At 46.0% G+C, this 17,068-nt stretch overlaps 1 protein-coding gene across 2 annotated transcripts in view; it reads right to left on the minus strand.

The window, feature by feature from the left end:
* The window catches only part of GBA1 (glucosylceramidase beta 1), a 95,154-nt gene that overhangs the window by 36,064 nt on the left and 42,022 nt on the right, over positions 1–17,068 (minus strand). For both annotated transcript variants that reach the window (XM_068108610.2, XM_068108609.2), the window contains exons 5-6: positions 3,665–3,837; positions 3,252–3,483 (exon numbers count right to left, since the gene is read on the minus strand). In XM_068108610.2, the coding sequence (XP_067964711.2) occupies positions 3,252–3,483; positions 3,665–3,837 (405 nt within the window). The remainder of the gene's footprint in view (positions 1–3,251; positions 3,484–3,664; positions 3,838–17,068) is intronic.

Raw genomic sequence — 17,068 nt, forward strand, 5'->3', positions numbered from 1 at the left:
AGAGAGAGGGAGTGAAAGAGCAGAAGAACAGGATTTTAGGACCCGTGGGCTGATGCCGTCAGGTCCAGTTGCAGAATCAGAGTCGAGGGTTGACAGAAACTTTTCCACCTTGTCAGGATGAAAGGACACGGAGTCCAGGAGCACCTGGGTACGACTGGGTACGGTGGGTACAGAGAGGGATGGGTTTGGGACACAAGATTTAGAGGCAAACACAGAGTTGAGGCATTCAGCTTTTTCACGTGCAGAGTCAGCTGTGTAGCCGTTTGAGGTAAGGGAGGGGATGGAGGGGGAACAAACACCAGAAACAGATTTGACCAGACGCCACCAGGATTTGGAAGAGGGAGACAGATAAGAGAGTTCGGTCTTGAGAATGGAGAGATATTGTTTCCTGGCTCTCCTGAGGGTGGACACACACTTGTTTCGGGCTTTGTGAAAGGAAATGAGATTTCCTTCCGTTGGATTTGCTTTCCAGGAGACGAAGGCAAGTTGTTTCTGGGCAACAGCCTCACCACAAGATTCCGTGTACCATGGACGGGAGGAAGGGTATGACAACTGAAGACGAGATGGGATAAATCTGTGCATGAGAGAGAGCAATTTACTTTGGAAGAATTCCCAGGATGAGTTGATGTCAGAGGTGGTACAGATGGGAGACCAGTCCAGATGATTGATGGCTGCTTGAAGACCGTGCCAGTTGGCCTGAGTGAAATGACAGACTCATCGACGCTGAGGAGGCTCCCTGAGAATGGTCAGAGAGATGTCCACTTTAACAAGCACATGATCAGATGAGCCGATTGGAGCAGAAGAAGAGCAGCAGACATTTTCAGGGAAGTTAGTCATAACCAAGTCCAGAAGAGAAGATGCTCCCTTGACTGAGATCCGGGTCGGGAAATTGACAGATTGTGTCAGTCCCAGTGAGTCGCAGAAGTCCTTTGCTGAGGAGCCATGGCTGGTGAGAGAGGTATCCACACCCAGCCAACTGGCATGGTGACAATTGAAATCACCACATATGAGGAAGAGAGAGTTAGGATGAGTAGACAGAAGTTGGTCCATATTATCAGACAGCGAGATGTAGATGGAGTCATCACTGTTTGGTGGACGGTACAACACACATATGAACAAGAGGTGGGAGCGAAGGGGAAGCCGTAGCCAGAGGTATTCCTGGGGGTGAGGTGGAGAGAGTGCAGTGCCGGGCAAGTGAGTAAGAGAGTTTTTGATAAAGATAGCAACCCCATCTCCAGGACGAGGCTCAGGTCTATCATACCGGAGGAGGGAGTAACCCGGGAGAGATACTAGGAATCAGAGACATCATGAAGGAGGAAAGTTTTTGTTAAGCAGATCACGTCTGGTTTGACAGAAGTAACCTGTATGGAGAGATCAGTTGAGTTTGAACGAAGGCCCCGGATGTTTGAGGTCCATACCGTTAATGAAGAGGAAGGGGGAGCATCGAATACAGAACAGGGGGGAGGATGGGTAGGGTAAGATGTGGAAGAGGTGGAAGAGGTAGGGAGAGCTGTTGAAGGTGTGTCAGAGATTTCAGAATGGCTCGGAGAAAGGGAAGGATGGGGCGGACAAAAGGTTTGATGGTGATTGGGTGAGGCACAATGAGGTGTTATTTGAGGAGGGGGAAGAGTGAGGCAGAAGGTTGGGGGAGATGGAGGTGAGAGTTGGAAGAGGGAAGAAGTGGGGAGGATGCTTTGAGGAGGGGGAGTGAGAGGGGGGAAATTGAGAAGAAATGAGGATTGGGAGATTTGAAGGGGAGGGGCGAGGGGGGAGTTTAGGAGGGAAGGGACAAGGGGAGGGATTTGAAAGGGATGGGATATGGGGGAGATTTGGAGGGTAGGGGTGAGGGGGGAGTCAAGGAGGGGAGGGGCGAGGGGGAGTCTTGGAGGGGAGGGGTGTGGGGGGAGTTTAGGAGAGAAGGGGAAAGGGGGGAGATTTGAAAGGGATGGGTGATGGGGAGGATTAGGAGGGGAGTGGCAAGGGAGAAGAAGATTTGGAGGGGAGGGGTGATGGGGAAGATTTGGATGGGAGGGGTTATGGGGAAGATTTGGAGGGGAGGGGTGAGATTGGATTTTAGAAAGTGTACGATTAATGGGAAACAAACATTTATTGCAAAATGAGTTTCTTGTGACCTTCGAGTCAAAAATAAGTTTAAGGACGCTGGAGGGAGGATGGAGTGCAGGAGAGTTTAGGGAATGTAGAAAAAGGGCACTATAAGAGATGGAATTTTTTTTTGGGATGGATAGATTTGGTGAGCAAGTCGAAAGCAACCTTTTAAAGAAGAAGAAGAAAAAGGTGTTATAATATACGACGGAATACAGAACTTGAGGGGAAAGTGTAAACATTATAAGGTTAATAACAGTGAACGTTAACAGTGAACAGTAATAACTGTTATTACAGTAATAACAGTGAACATCGTTCGAAGAACGAACGAACGAATAAGAATGAATAAACGAATGAGAACAAAGAATAAGAACAGAGAAGGAAATGTATTTTTTGTTTTTTTTTGAGTTGATTTTAAACAAGGAAGTAGGCTATGGGGTGAAAAGACTGGGAAAAGCAGAGAACGAAAGTTATTGGAGCACAAAAGACGGACCACTGAGAGGAAAACGAAGCCTCAAGGTTGTACACTGTACAAGGCCTCAAAAGACACGGCACGATTTAACACGATTTTCTATACAGGTACGAAAGATTTGCACCGAAAATCTTCCTCGGGACACACCATAAAATAAATACAGTTATAACGAAAATACAAATGGGAACAATTACTTTACTTCGATTTCGATGGAGAGTGTGGACAGCTGCGAATAAACGAAAACCTCGCCGGCAAGACCGGAAGCGGCAGTCCAAGAGTGTGTTTTGTAGTGTTTCAAAATGAAATGAAAAATACACCCAATTTGCTTTTTTAACGTTTGACAAGCGGTCACTTCCACTAAACCATACAGCTCACCCTAGCTCGAGATGGGAATAGATTGTGCAGAGATCCTATGTGGATATCCTGAGAAACAAGGTGACTTCTGGAAAACCACAGGTTGATTCCCTCAAGAAGCGCAACGTGCGTTACTCTGCGCCGATTACCGGGGCGAGATTCGGGGAGGTTATCAAGAGGAAAGGCCCTTGCAACACACTCAATCATGATGTGAACCGGAGGCATTGCGGCGAATCGCCTCAGGATTCACAAGGACCAATCGCCTCAGTGTATGGGCAACATGACATGTACAAATGGTGAATGCGAGTCTGTTGGCACAAACCACTTCGGGCCACATGGGTAGCAGCAACCTGTTATCATCGATCGCCATGATTTTAACGCGCCCGCCTCGGCGAGCCTGCAAGGCCGGGCCGAGGTCAGTCACGATAAAGTCCCTTTCCAGTTCAGGCGTGAAACCCGTGCTCTGGAAGGACACGAATGGGGCATTGGTTGGTTCATTCTGCACTGTCACTGCCCAGAAGGACACGTTCCTCTTTTCATATTCATCCAGAAACCTGAACAGCAACAAAAAAAAATCACCACATCATCTTATTTAGTTATCGAAGACTGGCATGTAGCTAACTTTAAAGAAAATACCATAACTCAACAGTCAAATCCACTTTCTTTATCTTCTAACCACTTCTGCTTCTTCATAATTCGAGATATGAAGAAGAGTTCAACTGCTCTCACACATACTTCACAAAGTAGTTTGCCCAGGATTTGTAGTAGGCCCCTCCAGGACGACCCCTGATGGTGGCATTGCCGGTAAAATTATTGTTTGTTTTCATCCAAGGAGGAGCCGTCCATGGACTAGCAAACAGAGATAGCGGTCGAGAGGCCATGTTTGCGATTTCCTGAAGCACAGGAATCTGTAAAGGACACAAACACAGGAAGCGTTTTGATTGTCCAACAATGATAATGAACAATGACAAGTCAGGAGACGACAATGGTTCACGAGCGAGCGGTATTCAATGACAAAGGTCAAAACCGACATTGAAAATATATAAATAGGAATGTATTATCTGTTACGAGACTAGTTAGCTACACAATACCGAAAATTCGGTTCGATTCCGACAACTTTGAAAATTTGACCTTTGTGACCTTCAAAGGTCAAAGGTCGAAGATTCTGAAATTTGTTGGAAAACTTGTATTTCATGATGTATGTGATAATATAAGATCATGTACGACATTTCACCCTATCAGGAAGCGAACAATGTAATAAAACCATCAAAAATCGACTTTTCTAAATTTCGTGACCTTGTGACCTTGACCTTGGGGCGAAAATGAAAAATCGAGCTCGGTGGGGCTAGACACATGACATTGGCCTAACCAAATATCGAAACCCCTGTCAGATTCCACCAACTCCCTCGGAGAAGATGTAGCTTGAACTCGATTACCCCCTAAAAATACATCTTTTCGGGCGTGGCTCCACACACAATGGGCGCAATACGCCCACTCTAGGCAGGACACAACTAGATCATGATATCAACCTCGCACCCAAATTTCATCAAGATCGGATGATATCATCGGGTAGTTATGCTGAGGACAGACAGACAGACAGACAGACAGACAGACAGACAGACACACACACACACACACACACACACACACACACACACACACACACACACACACGACGAATATAGTGGTCACTCTGCTTGATAACTCCTGAACCAATATTTCATCATGAAGTCATCACTTAGTGCCTGACATTCCTGTACGTGAAGCTTCGGATTGCTAACATGTAGAAATGTGTAATTAGGCAGGGTACTTGTCCAAAGGCTTCCTATTGGAAAGCTTAAAGGATAATTTTTAACATGTGTCAATGCATCTCATCCATAGGAAGGCGTGCTTCACAATGCAGCGCTACCTTCCTGGCAGTACTTCGGAGAAGCTAAATATTTGATGCATATTTCACCTGGAAACAAAATTGGGACCCAGGACAACTCAAGCATTTAAGCACGATAACAAATTCGCCAATTTAACCTCCCACTTTGCAAGATCACCAAACAAATCGTATGTAAAAATCTGACAAAACCTAGACCATGGGAATATCAAAACAACTCAGACAAGGAAACTATTTTCGAGGCCTCTACAAACGCATTAGTTCCCTATTGGGGTTGGGGGGGGGGGGGGGGGGGGAGATCAGCAACGCTTCTGTGAAACCATCTCTTCACAATTCCTCTTGGCGGCTTGTGTGGCAGACAGAAACGATTCATGCCTTTGGTATAGGATAATTAAACAAATGGCAGCCATACTGGCAAAAACACAATGAATCTGAGAAGTGCGAGTGGAAATCGGGAGAATGGGGGAAGGGGTTATGGATATGTCTCTCACACACACCAACAATTATTTTTTCCATACTTAGTCTAGGCTCGTATGAGACTTGCATTCATGTGGAATATATATATATACATAGTCACGTGAAATGCCTGTTATATATATAGTCACGTGAAAAAGTAAGTACACCCCATGTAAAGTTTTGACTTTTTCAACATATTTCAACATACAGCTATTTGATCTTCATTTCAACAATATTGATAGATAAAGGTGATATAATATAACAAATATCATGAAACATTTACATTTTGTAGTCCATTGTATAATTTAAAAAAACATAAATGCAAATTTCGCAAGTGGAAAAAGTAAGTACACCCTTGGCTCTAATAGGTGGTATTGCCCCCTTTGGCAGAAACAACCTCAAGTAGGCGTTTCTTATAACTGTCTACCAGTCTCTGACATCGACTAGGAGAAATTTTGCCCACTCCTCCATGCAGAATAATTTCAGCTGTGCGAAGTTTGAGGGGTTTCTTGCATGCACAGCTCATTTCAAATCCCCCCACAACATCTCGATGGGATTTAGATCCGGGCTTTGACTTGGCCATTCCAGAACCCTCCATTTCTTTTTTTTCCACCATTCCTTGGTGGATTTACTGGTATGTTTAGGGTCATTGTCATGTTGCAAAGTCCACCTTCGGTTCAGCTTCAACTTTCCAACAGATGGCCTCACATTATGCTCAAGCACCCTCTGGTACAATGAAGAATTCATAGTGGATTCTATGATGGTGAGCTGCCTAGGCCCTGATGCAGCAAAGCTGCCCCAAACCATAATATTTCCACCACCATGCTTTGCAGTTGGTATCAGGTTCTTGTGGTCAAATACTGTCTTTGGTTTTCACAAAACATGTCTTCTGGTACTGTGGCCAAATAGCTCTACCTTTGACTCATTTGTCCAGAGCACATTGTTCCAGAAGTGCTTGTCTTTGCCTTGGTGTTCATTGGCAAACTTTAGTCTTGCCCTGATTGTCTTTCTGGACAGCAAAGGTTTCCTCCTGGCACACCTCCCAAGTAGCTCAAATTTGTGCAGCCTCTTTCTAATGGTAGACTCGTGCACTTTGACATCAACAGTGGCAAGAGCGACCTGTAGGTCCCGTGATGACATTCTGGGATTCTTAGAGACTTCTTTCAGCATCTTGCGGTCTGCTCTCGGGCTGAACTTGCTGGGGCGGCCTGGCCTGAACAAGTTGGCAGTTGTTTGGAATCTTCTCCACTTGTAGATGATCTTCCGGACAGTCGAATGATTGATTTAAAATTGTTTGGAGATCTTTTAAATCCCTTCCCAGACTCGTAGGCATCTATAACCTTCTTTCTGAAGGCCTCAAAGAGCTCTTTTGATTTAGGCATGGTGACACCGCACACTTCAACAACAAAGAGCAAACCAAACTAAATGTCTGAGGTTTAAATAAGACAGGTTCCTCCAAGATCCTCTCAAATGATGTTCTAATCATTTGCACCTGAGCTGGTGCACCTGATTCTAATTATAGGTATTTGACGTAGTGATAAATATTGGGGTGTACTTACTTTTTCCACATGCGAAATTTGCATTTATGTTTATTTAAATTATACAATGGACTACAAAATGTAAATGTTTCATGATATTGTTATATTATATCACCTTTATCTATCAATATTGTTGAAATGAAGATCAAATAGCTGTATGTTGAAATATGTTGAAAAAGTCCAAACTTTACATGGGGTGTACTTACTTTTTCACGTATATATATATATATATATATATATATATATATATATTGTTGCGGTTCTCTATGCCGGCCTTCTTCGCCTTATCAAGGGGGGGTTAATCCCCTTGTCTTGACTGGGCCTGGTGGAACCGAGACTTATTACGTCCCTCCCGGACACACGGTGAGTAGGGTTTCGGGACTACTTTCTCGCTCGTACCCAAGTACCCGCGCTGCCCTGGGAGCGAGGAAACAAGCCTCGCACGAACCACGTGTGATGTGAGTACGCCGAGCGGATTGCGTACACATGGTCCATGCAGTCTCAACTAGTGGAACCCGATTGGAGCGATCTTATTCGTGCCACGCTTAGTCAATGGAGGAATCACAGAAACAATCGAATCAAGAGGAAAGGAAGAACAGATGGGTTTAATTATTCCCACACGTATATACAGTTCAAGGACGAAGACACACAGAGCAATCTTTAAACAGTCTTCACTTATCCCTGGGACAACGGGCCCATCTCACTCACACTCACACAGGGGATTTCAGATGGGCAAGTGTTCCCAACACGTCGATGTCGTCGTCCAGAGACGGCCTCCGTCCGGCTCTCCATGGCCCCGGCACGTCCCGCGAAGATGGTGGCAGGCGAAGACAGGGACTCGTAGCACGTCTCTCGAACAAAGCAGATGTTGGGGCGAAACGGTAGAGGGCGGACTTTAGCACGGCTGGTGGTTACTCAGCGTTGTTCACTCACGCGGCTGAAATGCGCTATTTCATTATAAACGCGCCTGGCTGCGCCCGTGTATATGTAGCGACCAACTCCTCTTCCTCAATACACTTGGTGTTGGTTAGCGCACGCGTTCTCGTGCAATGGTCAAGTTCATCAGGCAGTACAACGCGAGTCCTTTTATCTCTCTCTCTCTCGCAGCAAGTCAAGTCCTCTGAGCCCTCCGATGCAAGTCCTCCTCTGCAAATCCTGTCGAGGGCAGTGGGTTTTTATAGCTACGCCCCCCGAACCTTCTGGAACTCACCAGACTCTTCTCACCACGCCCTCTGACGCCACCACCCTCGAGCTCTGATTGGCGGCTCGTGCTTACCGTCATTGCTTCTGCCGCTCCGCCTCGACTCCGCCCCGATCCTCCTCTGCCTGCCACGTGTTAACTCGCCCAATATGAACCAACGTTAACGCAAAAGGGGTTGAGGCTACAGACATAGGATGACCGGTGGCAGTAGGGCCTATTTTCCTAGCTCCTACTCAACGCAGAATTAACAAAGGAGAGGAACTAAGCTCACAAATACTAAGACATAACTATACTATTGCGAGGCTACATGTTGCTTGTGTGACTAACTATGGGGGACAGACTTTAACCTTTATTACTCTTACTTGAGACTCAAAACCGCAACAATATATATATATATATATATATATATATATATATATATATATATATATATATGTATATATACACACGTAACAAATATCTATCTATAATTCCAGTAATCTCTGTGTGTATGTTTGTTTGTATGTTTGTCTGTGACCGCTGTTTCTCGACAACCACGGGTCCGATATACTTGAAACTTGCCAGGTATATTGCTGGGGACCCGAGGATGTGCCTTTTCAAGGTTTTAAATTAATCGCAGAAGTAGTTACCGAGCTATGTCCAAAAAACGATTCAACCAATCAGAGAGCAGCGAGCTATCACGTGTGCCGAACGTGGCGAACAGACTCTGCCTCGGATGGCACATTTGAGAGCGTATTCATTTATTTCCCGTCGGCAAACTATGTTGGCGCTATGTTGGCGTTAAACGATGTTTTAAAACTAATTAAAACTAATTTGCGATTCTTTCGCTTTCCTGCGATATGCGACCTTCCGGAGCTCCTGTGAGAGCGTGCGCCATTACGGATAGTACGGGTACGGGCATGCCATATTTTGGCGTTAAACTATGTTTTAAAACTAATTAAAACCATTTCATGTAAATAGAGGGGGGGGGGGGGGATTGTCACTGTACTCGCAAGCCGTTCGCCGTTCGCTTTGGCGTTGCGAATGGACCAAAACATTTCATGAACCAAACCATTTCATGTAAAGCGTTCGCCGTTCGCTTTGGCGTTGCGAATGGACCAAAACATTTCATGAACCAAACCATTTCATGTAAATAGAGGGGGGGGATATAATTTTAGATATATATATATAGTACGGGCATGCCCTAGTATGTATACAGTGTCTATAGAAAGTCTACACCCCCTTTCAAAATATCCACCTTTTGTTGCATTATAGCTTGGAATTAAAATGCATTAAAGCAGACTTTTCCACCTTTATTTACACATCGTAACCCACAACTTCCAAGTGAAAAACAAATTCTACAAATTTCAGAAAATTAATGAAAAAATACAAAACTAGAATATCTTGGTTGGATAAGTGTCCAACTCCCCCCCCCCCCCCCCCCCCCCCCGAGTTAATACTCGGAAGCACCTTTGACAGGAATTACAGCTGAGTCTGTTGGGATAGGTCTCTACCAACTTTGCACACCTTGATTGGGCAATATTGTACATGACTCCTTTACTATTGCCTGGTATTTACTAATCCCTGGTGTTGGGCTAGCGGCTAGGGTGCCGGCTTAGGATCCCAGGATCCTGGGTTCGAATCCCGGTCGATCGTGAATTAACGCCAGGGGGGTTGACTCAGCCTGTCATCCTTCCGAGGTCGGCTAATTGAGTACCAGTTCACTGGTAATTCCCTGTTTGTCGCTAAAGGCGGCAAAAAGGGTTGGCGTCAGGAAGGGCATCCGGCCGTAAAACATTGCTTCAAAAAGGGGACCAAAAAACAACAACAACCACGGTTCCCGAAAAAGGCCAACCCCCGCTTGCGAGGAAAAATGGCCTCTAAAGGTGTTTTTTTTTACTCCTTTACTATTGCATCTCCAGGCGATGCATGACATCATCGCTGAGCACTGAAGGGGGCCCGGCGATGACGCACACTGAAAGGGAGTACTCAGTTTTCACTCTGGTTGTTTTCTTGTTTGTTTGTTTGTTTGTCCAGCGATATCTCAGCCATCCTTTGAGCTGGGAAGCTGAAATTTCGGCACAATAGTGAGCAAGTATTTTGGCAAAAACAGTATTTTTGTTTAATCAATCAATTAATTAATTACTCAATTATTATCGATTCATTAAGCACTTATTTATTTTATTTCTCATCTCGGCAATACATCAGGAACCTTTTGAGCTAGGAAGCTAATATTTGGACACGATAGTGACCAAGTGATGTGGCTATAAAGGATATTTTAGATTTACTGTGGCTATAAAGGATTGGAGATCTCGCGAGATCTTGGAGACGGCGGCAGGGATTTTCGAAGCTCCACACGGTCTCCACGTTTTTCGAAGTTAAGTCTGTTCACAATTGTATTTTGTCGAAACTGTATTTATCTTTCGGTGTGTGAAGTTATTGTGTGCAACTTTGGTTGTTTCTCGGTGTTTATCTTTCATAAATTGATCGTCTGTTTGCCGTGTCGCGAGCAAGGCCTTGTACAGTGTGCACTGTACAACCTTGAGGCTTTGTTTTTCTCTCAGTGGTCCGTCGTTTGTGATCCAATAACTTCCGTTCTCTGTATTCCCAGTCTTTTCACCCATAGCCTACTTCCTTGTGTAAATCTCAACTCAAAAAAAAAAACAAAAAAAAAAAACATTTCCTTCTCTGTTCTCATTCGTTTATGCATTCTTATTCGTTCGTTCGTTCTTCGACCACGTGTTTCTCCCCCATTTCCCCAGATAGTTTTCACTCATTAACCTTCAATGTTTACACTTTCCCCTCAAGTTATGTATTCCGTCATATTTTATAACACCTTTTTCTTCTTCTTCTTTAAAAGGCTGCTTTCGACTTGCTCACCAAATCAATTCATCCCAAAAAAAATATCCATCTCCTATAGTGCCTTTTTTCTACATTCCCTAAACTCTCCTGCACTCCATCCTCCATCCAGCGTCCTTAAACGTATTTTTAACTCGAAGGTCACAAGAAACTCATTTTGCAATAAATGTTCGTTTCCCATAAATCGTACACTTTCAAAAATCCAATCTCACCCCTCCCCTCCAAATCTTCCCCATAACTCCTCCCCTCCAAATCTTCCCCATCACCCCTCCCCTCCAAATCTTCCCCATCACCCATCCCTTTCAAATCTCCCCCCTTGCCCCCTCCCTCCTAAACTACCCCCTCACCCCTCCCCGCCAAGACGCCCCCTCGCCCCTCCCCTCCTAGACTCCTGCCTCACCCCTCCCCTCCAAATCTCCCCCATCCCTTTCAAATCCCTCCCCTTGTCCCTTCCCTCCCAAACTCCCCCCTCACCCCTCCCCTTCAAATCTCCCCACCCTCATTGCTTCTCAATTTCCCCCCTCTCACTCCCCCTCCTCAAAGCGTCCTCCCCGCTTCTTCCCCCTTCAAACTCTCACCTCCATCTCCCCCAACCTTCTGCCTCGCTCTTCCCCCTCCTCAAATAACACCTCATTGTGGCTCACCCAATCACCATCAAACCTTTTGTCCGCCCCATCCTTCCCTTTCTCCGAGCTATTCTGAAATCTCTGACACACCTTCAACAGCTCTCCCTACCTCTTCCACCTCTTCCACATCTTACCCTACCCCTCCTCCCCCCTGTTCTGTATCTGATGCTCCCCCTTCCTCTTCATTAACGGTATGGACCTCAAACATCCGGGGCCTTCGTTCAAACTTAACTGATCTCTCCATACAGGTTGCTTCTGTCAAACCAGACGTGATCTGCTTAACAGAAACTTTCCTCCTTTATGATGTCTCTGATTCCATAGTATCTCTCCCGGGCTACTCCCTCCTCCGGTATGATAGACCTGAGCCTCGTCCTGGAGGCGGGGTTGCTATCTTTATCAAAAACTCTCTTCCTCACTCGCCCTGCACTGCACTCTCTCCACCCAGGAATACCTCTGGCTACGGCTTCCCCTTCGCTCCCACCTCTTGTTCATATGTGTGTTGTACCGTCCACCAAACAGTGATGACTCCATCTACATCTCGCTGTCTGATGATATGGACCAACTTCTAACTACTCATCCCAACTCTCTCTTCCTCATATGTGGTGATTTCAACTGTCATCATGCCAGTTGGCTGGGTGTGGGTACCTCTCTCACCAGCCATGGCTCCTCAGCAAAGGACTTCTGCGACTCACTGGGACTGACACAATCTGTCAATTTCCCGACCCGGATCTCAGTCAACGGAACATCTTCTCTTCTGGACTTGGTTATGACTAACTTCCCTGAAAATGTCTGCTGCTCTTCTTCTGCTCCGATCGGATCATCTGATCATGTCCTTGTTAAAGTGGACATCTCTCTGACCATCCTCAGGGAGCCTGCTCAGCGTCGACGAGTCTGGCATTTCACTCAGGCCAACTGGCACGGTCTTCAAGCAGCCATCAATCATCTGGACTGGTCTCCCATCTCTACCACCTCTGACATCAACTCATCCTGGGAATTCTTCCAAAGTAAATTGCTCTCTCTCATGCACAGATTTATCCCATCTCGTCTTCAGTTGTCATACCCTTCCTCCCGTCCATGGTACACGGAATCTTGTGGTGAGGCTGTTGCCCAGAAACAACTTGCCTTCGTCTCCTGGAAAGCAAATCCAACGGAAGGAAATCTCATTTCCTTTCACAAAGCCCGAAACATGTGTGTGTCCACCCTCAGGAGAGCCAGGAAACAATATCTCTCCGTTCTCAAGACCGAACTCTCTTATCTGTCTCCCTCTTCCAAATCCTGGTGGCGTCTGGTCAAATCCGTTTCTGGTGTTTGTTCCCCCTCCATCCCCTCCCTTACCTCAAACGGCTACACAGCTGACTCCGCACGTGAAAAAGCTGAATGCCTCAACTCTGTGTTTGCCTCTAAATCTTGTGTCCCAAACCCATCCCTCTCTGTACCCACCATACCCAGTCGTACCCTGCTGCTCCTGGACTCCGTGTCCTTTCCTCCTGACAAGGTGGAAAAGTTTCTGTCAACCCTCGACTCTGATTCTGCAACTGGACCCGACGGCATCAGCCCACGGGTCCTAAAATCCTGCTCTGCTGCTCTATCTCACCCTCTCTCTGTTCTCTTCACCCTCTCTTTTGCTCAAGGTCAACTGCCATCTGCTTGGAAATCAGCCAACATCACCGCTTTGCACAAAAAAGGTGCAAAAACAGATCCTAGCAACTACAGACCAATCAGCCTTCTCCCAATTATCAGCAAAGTCATGGAATCCATCATTGCTTCTGATATGAAATCTTTCCTCTTCTCCAATGGCTTGATCTCTGATCATCAATTTGGTTTCAGACCAGGTCACTCTACTCTGGACATGCTGCTTCTGCTGTCTCAACAATGGATGGAGGTTCTCAATGCCAAACAGGAAATTAGAGCTGTCTCCCTCGACATATCACGTGCCTTCGACACGGTCTGGCACCCCGCTCTGCTCACCAAACTCTCCTCCTTTGGTATCCATGGAAATCTCCACGCATGGCTGGCGGACTTCCTCTCTAGTCGTCGTCAACGTGTGGCCCTGAATGGGTTTCTCTCATCTCCTCTTCCTGTTCAGGCTGGAGTTCTGGGCCCCGTGCTTTTTCTGGTCTTCATCAATGATCTCTCTGACTCTCTCGAAAATCCTCTCTATCTCTTTGCTGATGACTCCACTCTCTGCCGCTCCATTCCTCTTCCCTCAGATCGGCAGTCTGCTGCCTCCTCACTCTCTGAAGACCTGGACAAAATCACAGACTGGTCAAACAAGTGGAACATGTCTTTCAATCCTGACAAATCTCACACTCTTACTATGTCTCTCCGAAAAGATCGACTGGACAACCCTCCCATCTACTTTCTCAACAATCCTCTCCAAGAAGTTCTGTCGCTCAAGATTTTGGGTCTCACTATCTGCCATGATCTTTCTTGGGAAAACCACATTTCCAAGCTGGCCTCCAAAGCCAGTCGCCGACTGGGCATCCTCCGTCGTGCGAAGTCCTTCCTCGGCACACCTGAGCTCCTCACCACATACAAGGCTTTCATCCGCAGCTCAATGGAATACTGTTCTCCCCTATGGGCCGGTGCTCCTGCCTCACACCTAGCTCGGCTTCACGCTGTTGAAACCAAAGCTTTCAGAATTATTGGAATCTCCCGCGATGAAGCTATCTCTGAGGGCCTTTCACTCACTCACCGCAGGCAGGTAGGTGGTCTTTCTGTCTTCTACCGACTCCTCTCCGGCCTTGCACCCCCAGCTCTCTCTGTGCTCTGTCCCCCAAATATTCCTACAGGTCGCAGAAGATCTGCCAGCAACCCTCTGATGGTTAAACTGCCGAAATCTCGGCTCTCCGCTCACCTTCACTCTTTCATTCCTCTTTTCTCCCGCCTCTGGAACAAACTCCCTCACTCCCTTCAATCCCACTCCTCCCTCCAGGTCTTTAAAACAGCTGTTCACCACCATCTCTTATCTTCCCCCATCCAAAACCTTGATCTTTTCTACCCCCGCTAATTCACCCCAGATCCACCTTGTTTGAAATTCCAACTTCTTTCCTGGAAGTCCTGGCAGTGTCCATATGTTTTATACCTCTCCCACTGCCCCCTTCCCCCCCCCCCTCCCCCAAAGCCCTCGCCCTCTCTCAGATCTCTCGATGTCTCCATGTCTCTCGGTCCCTGCTCTCAAATGTTGTGTTTGTGTCCTTCCCCCTCTCTCCCCATCTTGTCTACCGCTCCCTATGTTATATGTTTTATGTGTCGGTTTGTCTTTCTGTGTAATTAATGTTCGCTCTTTCACGAGCCTCGATCTTGTATACAAAAAAAAAAAAAAAAAAAAAAAAAAAAAATACTGATGAATCAATTAATCGATTTATTTATTGATTAATCAATTAATTATTTATTTTTTTTCAATTAATGACTTCTTTGATTAATTTTCAAAAAGTTACAGATTTGGATGAAATACTGGTGGTTGAGGTATGCTGTTAGCCAATTGATTAAGAAATTATTGTACGATTATTATTTATTGATTTTAATTATGCAATTAATCAATCAATACTGTCTCCATGTGCTGCATGGCGGTATTGCTGGGCGCCGATGGCTGGAGGATGTTATGTATTTATTTGGCATGGGGCGGTGTACATTGAATGTATCTGTACTTGTTTGCCCATTCTTCTGTACAAAACTGTTCAAGCTCAGTCAAGTTGTGTGGGGAGTGTTGATGGACAGCAATCTTCAAATAATGCCACAGATTTTCAATTGGAATTAGGTCGGGGTTCTGACTGGGCCACTCAAGGACATTTATACTCTCCCCGGGGTTCCCATGAAGCCCCTCCATAACAGTCCTGGTGTCCCCACCTTTACACTAATGTTCTTGGGGTCCACTACAATCATTGGCCTGTCTTTCCCCTATCTTTCTGTCAGACTTGAGGGGGATTTGTCCCTCTCCAAAATTTCCTTTCCTTCTACTACTCCGGGCTTTCACACCGAGCTCAGAGAGAGCACGCCAATCCATTCCCAACTAGAACGGCACTCGGTAGAGCGCATACCTCCGCCAGGCTGAACAGTTTATGTTTTGTATCCTACTGATGTGCCGGATCAGCATCCGGATCCTACCCAAAATCGAATCAATTTGTCCCTGTCACACACTCAACCTGTCCATCAAATTTCTTTCAAGTCCATCCATAGCTTTTTGAGATATCCTGGTCACAGACAGACAAACAGACAGCCAGATAGAGGATGTGAAAACAATCTCCATCCACCTTAGATGGCGGAGGCAATAAATAATGAATACCAATTATCCCTTACCATAAACGTGCCGACAAAACAATGAACGAACGGCAGATCCTTAATTATCTAATCCTTAATGGGACAATGCCATTCCATGAGAGATAGACAAGTCAGAGTCAGACAAGATGGAAAATACCACAGCGATGCCCGGCAGGACACCACAGGACCTTAAGGAGGCACAAGCAGGAACCGAGCCCATGGCCTTGCTGCAGTCGATCTGGCCAGAGAATGAGAGAGAGTGGGCATGGCTGCGATTGTATTGTGCAGCTGAGTGCAGCACAAGAGGGACAAAGTTTCAGGTGAAAGGTACCACAGTAGTTCGACGTAGCTCCCCAAAGCAAGGTCACCGGCTTGTCCCTCCCCCGCACAGGTTGTGCCCACTTTTATAGAGTTCGCATACACGATCCGCCTTGATGCACCGAGCCACTCCCCCCTCTCGACCGGGGCCCAGTTTGATGGATTGAGGTGCCACCTCCCCTCCCTCCCCCTCAACTTGTCACAGACGCTCAAGAAGGGTGGTGTCGCTCGTCGACATTTCCCACATAAGCTCCTGCCTGTTATGTCACCAGGTCGCTTAAAAGGCCAAAACCAGACAGATTACAAAAATAAAACACATTAAAAATGGGCGATTTAGGGATGATGGTTTTAGATACAAACATTGAGGGCAGGTAGACGACATCTTTCTAGACATAAAGTGACGCACATATCGATCACAATTAAAGTATTTCACACTTATGCTAATACATTTAATATCAGATATAACCAACTTATCCTATGCAATTTAGCCCCTCGGTCATTTTAACAACAATATACATATATTGTATACACATATACATACACATACACATACATATTGTCATGTCAGCCCTGTAGTTAACACCGCAGGGTGACGGATAGCCGTAACGATGCTTTAATTCCGAGGCTAATAAGCCGAAAATTTGCGGTCAGTCCGTCGTGCACAGGCGAAGGAAACCAGGGTGCTTACCTCAGATGAAACCACATGGGGTTTAATCCAAAACCCAACACAATACAAACAAGACACAACAAATGACATGCAACAATAATAAATTTTAATGAAGTAAATCAATGAGGTAAAAATGAAAGGTGAGGTAAAACTACAATTCCCACTGTGAGGGACCCTCCAGCAGACACAAAAACAGACAGGTGGAAAGATAGTGAAAATAAAACAATGGTCTTTTATATATCGGCCGACACTCAGCTTGCTCCCCGAGGTTGTTGAAAGACGTCGGCAGTATGAGGTGGCCCGGCGCCGCTGACGCGGGAAGCGCCCCACCAATGGCGCCGAAACCCCGC

The sequence above is a fragment of the Myxine glutinosa genome, chromosome 2, assembly GCF_964187855.1.
Source record: "Myxine glutinosa chromosome 2, kmMyxGlut1.1, whole genome shotgun sequence".
Classification (NCBI taxonomy): Eukaryota; Metazoa; Chordata; class Myxini; order Myxiniformes; family Myxinidae; genus Myxine; species Myxine glutinosa.